Source organism: Rutidosis leptorrhynchoides, chromosome 5, assembly GCF_046630445.1.
Source record: "Rutidosis leptorrhynchoides isolate AG116_Rl617_1_P2 chromosome 5, CSIRO_AGI_Rlap_v1, whole genome shotgun sequence".
Taxonomy (NCBI): domain Eukaryota; kingdom Viridiplantae; phylum Streptophyta; class Magnoliopsida; order Asterales; family Asteraceae; genus Rutidosis; species Rutidosis leptorrhynchoides.
Genome location: NC_092337.1, coordinates 113,455,412 through 113,469,896, shown reverse-complemented (window position 1 = coordinate 113,469,896; position 14,485 = coordinate 113,455,412). Strand labels below are relative to the sequence as shown.

General features: G+C 34.1%; 1 protein-coding gene across 1 annotated transcript; it reads left to right on the top strand.

Moving 5' to 3' along the window:
• The first annotated feature begins 4,963 nt into the window (after positions 1-4,963).
• LOC139848943 (uncharacterized) lies at positions 4,964-5,713 on the top strand. The gene has a single exon (XM_071838624.1). The coding sequence runs from the start codon at positions 4,964-4,966 to the stop codon at positions 5,711-5,713; it is 750 nt and encodes a 249-aa protein (XP_071694725.1).
• Positions 5,714-14,485: the final 8,772 nt, after the last annotated feature.

The following is a 14,485-nucleotide window of genomic DNA, read 5'->3' as shown; positions in this document are numbered from 1 at the left end:
TTATTTCATAATCTGGCGCATTAATGTCTGGTTGAGTAATTGCGTGACCTTAGCCAGTGCGTTTAGCTCTCATTCGGTCTTCCATACTTAGAGGTTCCAGATTCTCCATTATTGAATTTGCTGAATCTGAATCACTAGATGATTCTGATTTAATGGGTTGTTCCTCGACAATCTCTGTTTGAATGATTGGTGGTTCTGGAGGAAAGATTAATGGTTCAGGATCTCTGAATTGTCCCTGAATATCCTCCGGATTCTCAATTGTGAGGTCTGGTTCAAAAAATGGATTATCGGAAATTTGAATTGGAGTACTTGGTCGACTGGATGACGATTCTAAAGAAAAATCAACGGCGACAATATTGGCTAGATGTCTTGATCGAGTTATAGGTGGTGAACGTATTAAAGGTGGTGAACGTTTTGCTCGGTGCATTCACTGAATATCCTATTAGTTATAAAAGATAAAAATTATTAAAGTTATTAAATTAATAGACTTTTCTGATTTTGCCCACATTTCGAATAGCCAATAGATGCAGCAGGTAGCCAGGACCCTTTAAATCGGAAGCCCACAACTCGCCACTAACAAATCCAACTATTACTACGAACCAGAAAATTTTGGATGTCTATCAATTTAACCACTTAAAATAATTTTTCGTCGAAATTTAAAGAAATTTTAGAGAAGAAATAGAAATAATTCTAAGTCCTAAAAAAAAACTAGAGCGTCGAGAAATAAGAAAGAAAAAGAGCGCGTCGAAAAACGTCAAAAAATAAAAGGTTGAAAAATAATAAAAAGAACGTAACGCGTTGAAACTTAAAAAAGAATTAAAAAGTACGTCTAAAGGTATTAAAGCTTAAAATAAATACTATATCCAAAACGACAATAACTTAGAAAGGTACTAAAATATATTAAAAACTAAAGCGATAAATAACGTCGTAAAATTCTAAAGCGTCTAAATCTTAATCTAAAGAAAAAGTACTTAAGGGATTTTACGGCAAAACTTAAAGATTTAGAAATACTACGGCAAAATATTAAGTTTAAAACTAATTACGAACGAAAAATATAAATATGACGAATAAACGATTAAAAAGGTACAAAATTTTAAAAATAAAACTTAAAGTTGTAAAAATACAACTTTTATAAAAATATTATTTTTTATATTAAGTATTTTATAAAAGTGTTAACTTTATAAAGTATTAAAACTAATTAAAACTTAAAAATTCAATATTACTTAAAAACTAATTATTAATTAAAAACCCTAATTAGGTTTAATAATAATAATTAATTTTAAATTATACCCTAATTTGTGCAGATTAAGGATCAGACATGTCGGTGCAGGCTACGCGATCGCGTAGGTTTTGCCTTGTTTTCTTCGAGATCGCGGAGATATGCAGGTTCAGAATCTGATGTAGGCTGAATTTCGTGCAGGATTTTTTTTTTACTTTATTATTTTTTTACTTTTTAATTTTTCTATTTTTAATATATATAAAATATAAATATAACTTATTACTTTTTTTATAACTTTTTTACAATAAATATAAACTTTTTAATTTAACTAAACTTAAAAATATAGATATATTTTTCTTTTTCTTGTATTCTTAATATTTAAAACGTATATTTTTACAGAAATAGATTACGACTTAATAAAAATCTCTTTTTTTTTTATATAGCGTTGAGCTTTCGGCGTTTAGGATTCCCCGGCAGCGGTGCCAAAAATACTTGATGTTATGCGAGGTGTATACGAAATAGTTATATATTTATTATGAAAAACTATTAAATACGATACAATTTTACACAAGTTATTTATTTATTTATAGAGTGGATATACCTAAACCTTGCTACAACACTTATAGGCAGTGTACCTAATCGTACAGTAGTGTAGTTTTTAGTAAGTCCGGTTCGTTCCACAGGGATGTAGCCAAGTTTAACGCTATATTTTTAAAACTATATTTGTATAAATATATATAAATATATATAAGTAGTATTATTATTATAAAAGGGGGTTTTTACCGTTTAATGACTGGTTTGTCGATTTTAAAACTTTAGTCGCAGTTAAAACCTAGTGTAAAATATTAAAAATAGATGTAACTTAATTTAAAGCGTAAAGTAATTGACAATAATTAAAGTGTGATAAATAAAATTGCGATAATTAAAAAGTACGATAATTAAAAGTGCAATTAAATAAAATGACAGTAAATAAAAGTGCGATGAAATATGAAATAAAGGAATTATGCTTATTTAAACTTCCGTAATCATGATGTTTGACGTGTTGATTTTAGTTTATTACCATGGGTTAATTGTCCTTTGTCCTGGATTATTCAATATGTCCATCTGGTTTTTGTCCATAACAGTCCATCAGTCATAAATATAAAGTGCGAGTGTCCTCGTCAAATTATCCTTATATCCGAAGTCAAATATTTCAACTAATTGGGGACTTAAACTATAATTATACCAATTTTCCTTGTATATAATTCACCCCTGTTTTAATAAGTCCATTAACTATTAATCCATTCCCGTGTCCGGTTAAATGAATGATTATTAGTACTTATAAATATCCCGCCCATCGTGTCCGATCGAGTGTATATGGTTATTTATAGGTACGTCCAATTGTAAATCTTTATATTAAATTAACGAACTATCATTCAATTAAACAAATATAAAGCCCATTAATAGCCCATAGTCTAATTTCCACAAGTGTCGTTCTTTTGTCCAAATCTCAATTATGGTACAAAGTCCAATTACCTCGTCTTTAATATTTAGCCCAACATCATGATTACTTCAATTTAAATAAGCATAATAATAACTTAGCTACGAGACATTAATTTAAAAAGGTTGAACATAACTTACAATGATTAATAATAGCGTAGCGTTACACGGACATAATTTCGACTTACACCCTTACAACATTCGCTAACATACCCTCATTATTATTAAATTAAAATTAAAATTAAAATTAAAATTATAATATATATATATATATATATATATATATATATATATATATATATATATATATATATATATATATATATATATATATTACAGAGAGATAGAGAGGATAGATTTTGGTGTCAAGAACTCGGCAGATTTCGTGGCCTTTTATAGGCAGATTCTGAAATGACTGCTCCGCCATCGCGAAGCAATTGTGCCTTCCAGCTCCGAGATCGCGAAGGCACGCCTTCCAGCTCACCAACTTTTGGCCATTTGCTTGTCGACGTTATATAATATAATATAATATATATATAATTTTATATAATTATTTATATATTATATTATATTCTTGTACGTAGTTGACTTGTAATTTTTGGTCCGTTGCGTCGCGTGATAAAAGTTGGTTCATGTCTCGGTTCCGGATTTTCGAACGCCTTTTTGTACGATTTAATATCTCGTACTTTGCGTTTCACAACTTGTACTCTTGTCATTTTTAGACGTTTCTCATCAATAAATTGAACCACTTTGATTGTACTTTATACTTTTTAGCTTTTTGGTCATTTGCGTCTTCAATTCGTCGAATCTGTCTTTTGTCTTCACCTTTTATTATTTAAACGAATATTACTTGTAAATAGAACAATTGCAACTAAAAGCTTGTCTTTCTTGAGGGATAATGCTATGAAATATATGTTCGTTTTTAGCATTATCAATGGGTCTCATGAGGCTTAACATGGGATGACTCCAAATTCTCGACCAGCCTAGGATTTTCATTGTGACTATTGTTAAAGTTTTTTGAAAGTACACCAGATATTCCATGAGAAGCATCAGGGATAACAGGCAGAACTGATGCACCCTTAGCATTATTCTCAAAACCATCCACATTTTCCCGAAAATCTCCATTGAGAACATCAAAAGGTTCGTTATTTACTTCGACCAAGAAGTCGTGATTTCTCAATGACTCGGGAAGCTTGCACAAAAAAAACTTATCATGAACCTTTATTTCAGTTGGACATACCTTGCTGGGAAGAGAACGATCACTTGCCGGAAAACGAACCGCCGTAATAACCATTTTACAATTGGTAACAGCATCTGCAAAAGACCTCCCACCCCACCCCATAGCTCTAGGGGAACCAACGTTCGAAAATGAAGCATGTGAGTCTTCTTTTCTAACTGCTTAAAAAAGCAAGCAATATATTGAGAAAAAAGCATATATATACACAGTTATGTAGAGCCCCCCGGGACAAAACCAACACTTCTACCACTAGAAATATACAAAACTTACTAATCAAGAATAAACAAACGAATATGACAAAATTGTGAAGACGACCTAACCAATCCATGATCTATAGTTTGAAGGAGAGATATATAATCCCGGGTTGATCATCCATTTTTATCAGGAGACGATTTATACGAAGTACCATTTTATGTGTATATTCTACTAATAAAATATGAATATGAATTTTTTTAAACATTTTATTCATATTTACTTAATTTCAATATTTCTAGGGCTGTAATGAGTCGAGCCGAGCCAAGTTCGACTCGGCCCGAGCTAGGCTCGTTTAGAATTTGCTAAGTTCGAGTTTCAAGCTCGGCTCGGTTTGAGCATAACATATAAAGCTCGAGCTCGGTTACGAGTCTCTTCGCTCGGGGGCTTGTTATACAGGGACTTTTTTGTTAGTGGGGATTCAATGTTATTGTCGTTAAAAAGGTTTACTCCGCGAACTAAAAAAAAAAAATAGCTTGATTTCACTGCTACTATGAGAAGAGGACATAATTAAATAGAAAAGTTCTGTAGAGATTGTAGAGATATTGTTTATAATTGTGAAGATTGTAGTTCCCTAATATATTGTCAATTAGGCCTAGAATTATAGAGAGTTAATCATTTCCTTTATTAGTTTTTTTCATGTATAAATATTGTGTTGTAAGGGTTAAAGAAAATATAACGAATAATTGAAAACCTCTGTATTTTGTATTTCATCTTGGTATCAGAGCACAGGCTCTTCAATTGAATTTTTTTTGTAAAGCAAATCGATAAGGAAGATGGCTGGTGAAGGTGAATCTTCAAAGAATAGCCAGGTTCCTCTCATAATACATTCTGAAGGAGTATTCAATGCAGGAATTACTCTTACCGAATCCAACTATGATGTCTGGTCACAGTTGATGGAGATGCATATCGCGGAAAGAGAAAAACTCTCTTTTATTCGAGGAAAACCTGCACCACCTGCAGAATCTGAAGTGGGTTACGAAAAGTGGTATGCTGAAAATCAGAAAGTTAAAAGATGGCTATTAATGTCTATGAAGCCCGAAATCATGAAACGCTATGTCCGGTTACCAACTGCCTATGCAATCTGGACAGCCCTTGCAAAAGCGTTTTATGATGGAAGCGACGAATTGCAGATTTTCTCTCTGAATCAGAAGGCTTTTGGGGCTAAACAAAGTGGAAGATCTCTCTCGGAATTTTATGGTGAACTCACCGAAATCTTTCAAGAATTAGATCATAGAGACAAAGTTATTATGAAGGATCCTGAAGATGTTGAAGCATACAAGAAATCTGTTGAAAGACTTAGAGTGCACATTCTCCTTGCTGGACTTGACGATTGTTTTGAACAAATCCGGGGAGATATCCTACGAAAGGAGTCAATTCCAACTTTAGAAGAATGTTATGCTATTCTTCGCCGTGAAGCCAATCGTCAAACCACCTTCAAGGGTGATTCTGAAAACACAGAGAATGTAGCAATGGTGGCCCGAAATAAGCCAAGAGGTAGCCGTGTTGGTGAAAGACCTAACTAGAAATGTACCGAATGTGGTGAAATGGGTCACTCAAAGGAGCGATGCTATGACATTATTGGTTACCCAGAATGGTGGGATCACACTAGAAGTTCTCGGAAGAAAAACACGAAGAAGGTACAACATGTTGCTGCTATGGCTGAAACACTATCGAAAAATGAAATAGGTACAACATGTGCTGCAAATATAGCTAATGCAAGTAATGGTGGTAAGTCTTTTATTGCTTCTGTACCTATAAATAATGACACATGGATAATTGACTCAGGTGCAACAAATCATATGATTTTTGATTCTAAACAAATTGTATCCATTAAACCTTCTTCACAAAAATTTGTTTCCACTGCTAATGGTGAAGAAGTTCGAGTTATTGGTGAAGGAAAGTTGAAACTAAATGAGAATATGAATTTAGAGTCTGTTCTTGTTGTTCCTTCTTTGGGATACAATCTTTTATCTGTCTCTCAAATTACAGCAACATTACAATCTGTTGTAATTTTTTGGCCTAACTTTTGTCTCTTTAAGGACATCAAGACAAGACAGACGATTGGATGTGGTACTAGAAAAGGGAATCTATACTATCTGGACTTGGAGAAAACATCTTTGGATAAATTAAGCCAAGCATTAGCTACTCAAAGGTGTGATGAAGAAATTTGGTTGCAACATCAGAGATTAGGACATGTTTCTTTTGGATATTTAAAAAAATTATTTCCTAGTTTGTTTATGAATATTGATATTCAAAGTCTACGTTGTGATGTATGTGAACTTGCAAAAAGTCATAGAACATCGTTTCCTTCTTTTTTGAATAAAAGTCCATCTCCTTTTATGATTATTCATTCAGATGTTTGGGGGCCATCCAAAATCAATACATTGGAAGGAACTCGCTGGTTTGTTACATTTATTGATGATTGTACTAGGATGACATGGTTGTGGCTAATGAAATCTAAAAGCGAAGTGAACATGTTGTTTTAGAAATTTTGCAGGTTGATTAAAACTCAATATAACGCACAAGTTCAAGTTCTACGAAGTGATAACGGAGGGGAGTATGTAAATCTCGAAATGAAGAATTTTTTAGACGAAAAAGGTATCATTCATCAGACAACATGTGTTGATACACCCCAACAAAATGGTATAGCTGAACGAAAAAATAGGCATTTACTTGATACGGTTCGTGCTCTTTTAATCCAAGCTAATATGCCATTTTGTTATTGGGGTGAAGCTTTATGTGCTGCTATGTATCTGATCAATAGAACTCCATCAAGGGTTCTTGATTTTCAAACGCCTCTACATAGCCTATGTAAGGCTATGACTTGTCCATCGGTGCCAAACCTACCTTCTAAAGTTTTTGGGTGCGTAGCTTTTGTTCACATCCATAAACAACAACGTCATAAATTAGCACCACGAGCTTTACGTTGTGTGTTTGTTGGTTATGGTGTAAATCAAAAGGGATATAAATGCTACCATCCTCCAACCAAACATATGTTTATTACCATGGATGTCGTGTTTCATGAAGAAATGATGTATTTTTCTGAACATGAACTTCAGGAGGAGAATCATCGAGAAGATATTATGACATTAGATAGTGAAGTTCACGAAATAATTGAAGTTCAAGGAGTGAAAAATATGCATGAACAAGAAGTCGAACCCGTGACTCAAAATGATCAGTATGAAGGTGCCCAGAATGATGAGTATGAAGGTCTTGATTTGCAATCTGAAGTTCCAGAGAACGATGAGATAAATTCTGAAACTTCACATGCAGAAACTAATAATGAAGGGTTACATCATGAAGTCCCAAATGTACCACACCAATCATCCGGTCAAGATGGGTCAAATTTACCACCTGAACCCGCTCGAAAACAATTGCCTGAACGAACAACTAGAGGTGTTCCTAAACCCACTTATGAAGCTGAAATTTCTAGCAAAGTCAAATACCCAATAAACAACTATGTTTCATATGGAAATCTGTCTAAATCAAATGAAACTTTTACAAATCAATTGTCTACTGTTGTTATTCCTAACAATGTGCAGGAAGCTTTAGCAGATCCAAGGTGGAGAGATGCAATGAATAATGAAATGGATTCGCTAATTAAAAATAAAACTTGGGAGCTTATTGATCGTCCACAACAAAAAACTCCGGTAGGGTGTCGATGGGTATTTACAGTAAAATACAAATCTGATGGTACAATTGAGCGTTTTAAGGCTAGGTTAGTGGCCAAAGGTAATACCCAAACCTACGGTGTTGATTATACAGAGACGTTTGCTCCCGTGGCAAAAATTAATACAGTTCGGGTGTTATTGTCGCTGGCAGCTAACTTGGACTGGCCATTATACCAGTTTGATGTTAAAAACGCCTTTTTACATGGTGAATTATCGGAAGTGGTTTATATGGAGCTTCCCCCAGGATGTATGATACCTGAAAAAGATATTGGAAAAGTATGTAAACTTAAGAAAGCATTGTATGGATTAAAGCAATCTCCAAGAGCATGGTTTGGAAGATTTACCAAATCCATGATCAGCTTTGGATATCATCAAAGTAATTCTGATCATACGTTGTTTATGAAATGTCCCGTTCTTATTGATTAAAAACGTTCCATATTAATTGATTTCGTTGCGAGGTTTTGACCTCTATATGAGACGTTTTTCAAAGACTGCATTCATTTTTAAAACAAACCATAACCTTTATTTCATAAATAAAGGTTTAAAAAGCTTTACGTAGATTATCAAATAATGATAATCTAAAATATCATGTTTACACACGACCATTACATAATGGTTTACAATACAAATATGTTACATCTAAATCAGTTTCTTGAATGCAGTTTTTACACAATATCATACAAACATGGACTCCAAATCTTGTCCTTATTTTAGTATGCAACAGCGGAAGCTCTTAGTATTCACCTGAGAATAAACATGCTTTAAACGTCAACAAAAATGTTGGTGAGTTATAGGTTTAACCTATATATATCAAATTGTAACAATAGACCACAAGATTTCATATTTCAATACACATCCCATACATAGAGATAAAAATCATTCATATGGTGAACACCTGGTAACCGACAATAACAAGATGCATATATAAGAATATCCCCATCATTCCGGGACACCCTTCGGATATGATATAAATTTCGAAGTACTAAAGCATCCGGTACTTTGGATGGGGTTTGTTAGGCCCAATAGATCTATCTTTAGGATTCGCGTCAATTAGGGTGTCTGTTCCCTAATTCTTAGATTACCAGACTTAATAAAAAGGGGCATATTCGATTTCGATAATTCAACCATAGAATGTAGTTTCACGTACTTGTGTCTATTTTGTAAATCATTTATAAAACCTGCATGTATTCTCATCCCAAAAATATTAGATTTTAAAAGTGGGACTATAACTCACTTTCACAGATTTTTACTTCGTCGGGAAGTAAGACTTGGCCACTGGTTGATTCACGAACCTATAACAATATATACATATATATCAAAGTATGTTCAAAATATATTTACAACACTTTTAATATATTTTGATGTTTTAAGTTTATTAAGTCAGCTGTCCTCGTTAGTAACCTACAACTAGTTGTCCACAGTTAGATGTACAGAAATAAATCGATAAATATTATCTTAAATCAATCCACGACCCAGTGTATACGTATCTCAGTATTGATCACAACTCAAACTATATATATTTTGGAATCAACCTCAACCCTGTATAGCTAACTCCAACATTCACATATAGAGTGTCTATGGTTGTTCCGAAATATATATAGATGTGTCGACATGATAGGTCGAAACATTGTATACGTGTCTATGGTATCTCAAGATTACATAATATACAATACAAGTTGATTAAGTTATGGTTGGAATAGATTTGTTACCAATTTTCACGTAGCTAAAATGAGAAAAATTATCCAATCTTGTTTTACCCATAACTTCTTCATTTTAAATCCGTTTTGAGTGAATCAAATTGCTATGGTTTCATATTGAACTCTATTTTATGAATCTAAACAGAAAAAGTATAGGTTTATAGTCGAAAAAATAAGTTTCAAGTCGTTTTTATAAAGGTAGTCATTTCAGTCGAAAGAACGACGTCTAGATGACCATTTTAGAAAACATACTTCCACTTTGAGTTTAACCATAATTTTTGGATATAGTTTCATGTTCATAATAAAAATCATTTTCTCAGAATAACAACTTTTAAATCAAAGTTTATCATATTTTTTAATTAACTAACCCAAAACAGCCCGCGGTGTTACTACGACGGCGTAAATTCGGTTTTACGGTGTTTTTCGTGTTTCCAGGTTTTAAATCATTAAGTTAGCATATCATATAGATATAGAACATGTGTTTAGTTGATTTTAAAAGTCAAGTTAGAAGGATTAACTTTTGTTTGCGAACAAGTTTAGAATTAACTAAACTATGTTCTAGTGATTACAAATTTAAACCTTCGAATAAGATAGCTTTATATGTATGAATCGAATGATGTTATGAACATCATTACTACCTTAAGTTCCTTGGATAAACCTACTGGAAAAGAGAAAAATGGATCTAGCTTCAATGGATCCTTGGATGGCTCGAAGTTCTTGAAGCAGAATCATGACACGAAAATAAGTTCAAGTAAGATCATCACTTGAAATAAGATTGTTATAGTTATAGAAATTGAACCAAAGTTTGAATATGATTATTACCTTGTATTAGAATGATAACCTACTGTAAGAAACAAAGATTTCTTGAGGTTGGATGATCACCTTACAAGATTGGAAGTGAGCTAGCAAACTTGAAAGTATTCTTGATTTTATGAAACTAGAACTTTTAGAATTTATGAAGAACACTTAGAACTTGAAGATAGAACTTGAGAGAGATCAATTAGATGAAGAAAATTGAAGAATGAAAGTGTTTGTAGGTGTTTTTTGTCGTTGGTGTATGGATTAGATATAAAGGATATGTTATTTTGTTTTCATGTAAATAAGTCATGAATGATTACTCATATTTTTGTAATTTTATGAGATATTTCATGCTAGTTGCCAAATGATGGTTCCCACATGTGTTAGGTGACTCACATGGGCTGCTAAGAGCTGATCATTGGAGTGTATATACCAATAGTACATACATCTAAAAGCTGTGTATTGTACGAGTACGAATACGGGTGCATACGAGTAGAATTGTTGATGAAACTGAACGAGGATCTAATTGTAAGCATTTTTGTTAAGTAGAAGTATTTTGATAAGTGTCTTGAAGTCTTTCAAAAGTGTATGAATACATATTAAAACACTACATGTATATACATTTTAACTGAGTCGTTAAGTCATCGTTAGTCGTTACATGTAAATGTTGTTTTGAAACCTTTAGGTTAACGATCTTGTTAAATGTTGTTAACCCAATGTTTATAATATCAAAAGAGATTTTAAATTATTATATTATCATGATATTATGATGTACGAATATCTCTTAATATGATATATATACATTAAATGTCGTTACAACGATAAACGTTACATATATGTCTCGTTTCAAAATCATTAAGTTAGTAGTCTTGTTTTTACATATGTAGTTCATTGTTAATATAATTAATGATATGTTTACTTATCATAATATCATGTTAACTATATATATAACCATATATATGTCATCATATAGTTTTTTACAAATTTTAACGTTCGTGAATCACCGGTCAACTTGGGTGGTCAATTGTCTATATGAAACCTATTTCAATTAATCAAGTCTTAACAAGTTTGATTGCTTAACATGTTGGAAACATTTAATCATGTAAATATCAATCTCAATTAATATATATAAACATGGAAAAGTTCGGGTCACTACAGTACCTACCCGTTAAATAAATTTCGTCCCGAAATTTTAAGCTGTTGAAGGTGTTGACGAATCTTCTGGAAATAGATGCGGGTATTTCTTCTTCATCTGATCTTCCCGCTCCCAGGTGAACTCGGGTCCTCTACGAGCATTCCATCGAACCTTAACAATTGGTATCTTGTTTTGCTTAAGTCTTTTAACCTCACGATCCATTATTTCGACGGGTTCTTCGATGAATTGAAGTTTTTCGTTGATTTGGATTTCATCTAACGGAATAGTGAGATCTTCTTTAGCAAAACATTTCTTCAAATTCGAGACTTGGAAAGTGTTATGTACAGCTGCGAGTTGTTGAGGTAACTCAAGTCGGTAAGCTACTGGTCCGACACGATCAATAATCTTGAATGGTCCAATATACCTTGGATTTAATTTCCCTCGTTTACCAAATCGAACAACGCCTTTCCAAGGTGCAACTTTAAGCATGACCATCTCTCCAATTTCAAATTCTATATCTTTTCTTTTAATGTCAGCGTAGCTCTTTTGTCGACTTTGGGCGGGTTTCAACCGTTGTTGAATTTGGATGATCTTCTCGGTAGTTTCTTGTATAATCTCCGGACCCGTAATCTGTCTATCCCCCACTTCACTCCAACAAATCGGAGACCTGCACTTTCTACCATAAAGTTCTTCAAACGGCGCCATCTCAATGCTTGAATGGTAGCTGTTGTTGTAGGAAAATTCTGCTAATGGTAGATGTCGATCCCAACTGTTTCCGAAATCAATAACACATGCTCGTAGCATGTCTTCAAGCGTTTGTATCGTCCTTTCACTCTGCCCATCAGTTTGTGGATGATAGGCAGTACTCATGTCTAGACGAGTTCCTAATGCTTGCTGTAATGTCTGCCAGAATCTTGAAATAAATCTGCCATCCCTATCAGAGATAATAGAGATTGGTATTCCATGTCTGGAGACGACTTCCTTCAAATACAGTCGTGCTAACTTCTCCATCTTGTCATCTTCTCTTATTGGCAGGAAGTGTGCTGATTTGGTGAGACGATCAACTATTACCCAAATAGTATCAAAACCACTTGCAGTCCTTGGCAATTTAGTGATGAAATCCATGGTAATGTTTTCCCATTTCCATTCCGGGATTTCGGGTTGTTGAAGTAGACCTGATGGTTTCTGATGCTCAGCTTTGACCTTAGAACACGTCAAACATTCTCCCACGTATTTAGCAACATCGGCTTTCATACCCGGCCACCAAAAATGTTTCTTGAGATCCTTGTACATCTTCCCCGTTCCAGGATGTATTGAGTATCTGGTTTTATGAGCTTCTCTAAGTACCATTTCTCTCATATCTCCAAATTTTGGTACCCAAATCCTTTCAGCCCTATACCGGGTTCCGTCTTCCCGAATATTAAGATGCTTCTCCGATCCTTTGGGTATTTCATCCTTTAAATTTCCCTCTTTTAAAACTCCTTGTTGCACCTCCTTTATTTGAGTAGTAAGGTTATTATGAATCATTATATTCATAGACTTTACTCGAATGGGTTCTCTGTCCTTCCTGCTCAAGGCATCGGCTACCACATTTGCCTTCCCCGGGTGGTAACGAATCTCAAAGTCGTAATCATTCAATAATTCAATCCACCTACGCTGCCTCATATTCAGTTGTTTCTGATTAAATATGTGTTGAAGACTTTTGTGGTCGGTATATATAATACTTTTGACCCCATATAAGTAGTGCCTCCAAGTCTTTAATACAAAAACAACCGCGCCTAATTCCAAATCATGCGTCGTATAATTTTGTTCGTGAATCTTCAATTGTCTAGACGCATAAGCAATCACCTTCGTTCGTTGCATTAATACACAACCGAGACCTTGCTTTGATGCGTCACAATAAATCACAAAATCATCATTCCCTTCAGGCAATGACAATATAGGTGCCGTAGTTAGCTTTTTCTTCAATAACTGAAACGCTTTCTCTTATTCATTATTCCATTCAAATTTCTTCCCTTTATGCGTTAATGCAGTCAAGGGTTTTGCTATTCTGGAAAAGTCTTGGATGAACCTTCTGTAGTAACCAGCTAGTCCTAAAAACTGGCGTATGTGTTTCGGAGTTTTCGGGGTTTCCCACTTTTCAACAGTGTCTACCTTTGCCGAATCCACCTTAATACCTTCTTTGTTCACTATGTGACCGAGGAATTGAACTTCTTCCAACCAAAATGCACACTTTGAAAACTTAGCGTACAATTCTTCCTTCCTCAATACTTCTAACACCTTTCTCAAATGTTCACCGTGTTCTTGGTCATTCTTTGAGTAAATAAGTATGTCATCAATGAAAACAATGACAAACTTGTCAAGGTATGGTCCACACACTCGGTTCATAAGGTCCATGAACATAGCTGGTGCATTAGTTAAACCAAACGGCATGACCATAAACTCGTAATGACCGTAACGTATTCTGAAAGCAGTCTTTGGAATATCATCTTCTTTCACCCGCATTTGATGATACCCAGAACGTAAGTCAATCTTTGAATAAATAGACGAGCCTTGTAGTTGATCAAATAAGTCGTCGATTCTCGGTAGTGGGTAGCGGTTCTTTATGGTAAGTTTGTTCAACTCTCGGTAGTCGATACACAACCTGAATGTACCATCTTTCTTCTTGACAAACAAAACAGGAGCTCCCCACGGTGATGTGCTTGGTCGAATGAAACCACGCTCTAAAAGTTCTTGTAATTGGCTTTGCAGTTCTTTCATCTCGCTGGGTGCTAGTCTGTAAGGAGCACGAGCTATTGGTGCAGCTCCTGGTACAAGATCTATTTGAAATTCAACGGATCGATGTGGGGGTAATCCCGGTAATTCTTTCGGAAATACATCGGGAAATTCTTTTGCGACGGGAACATCATTGATGCTCTTTTCTTTAGTTTGTACTTTCTCGACGTGTGCTAGAACAGCATAGCAACCTTTTCTTATTAGTTTTTGTGCCTTCAA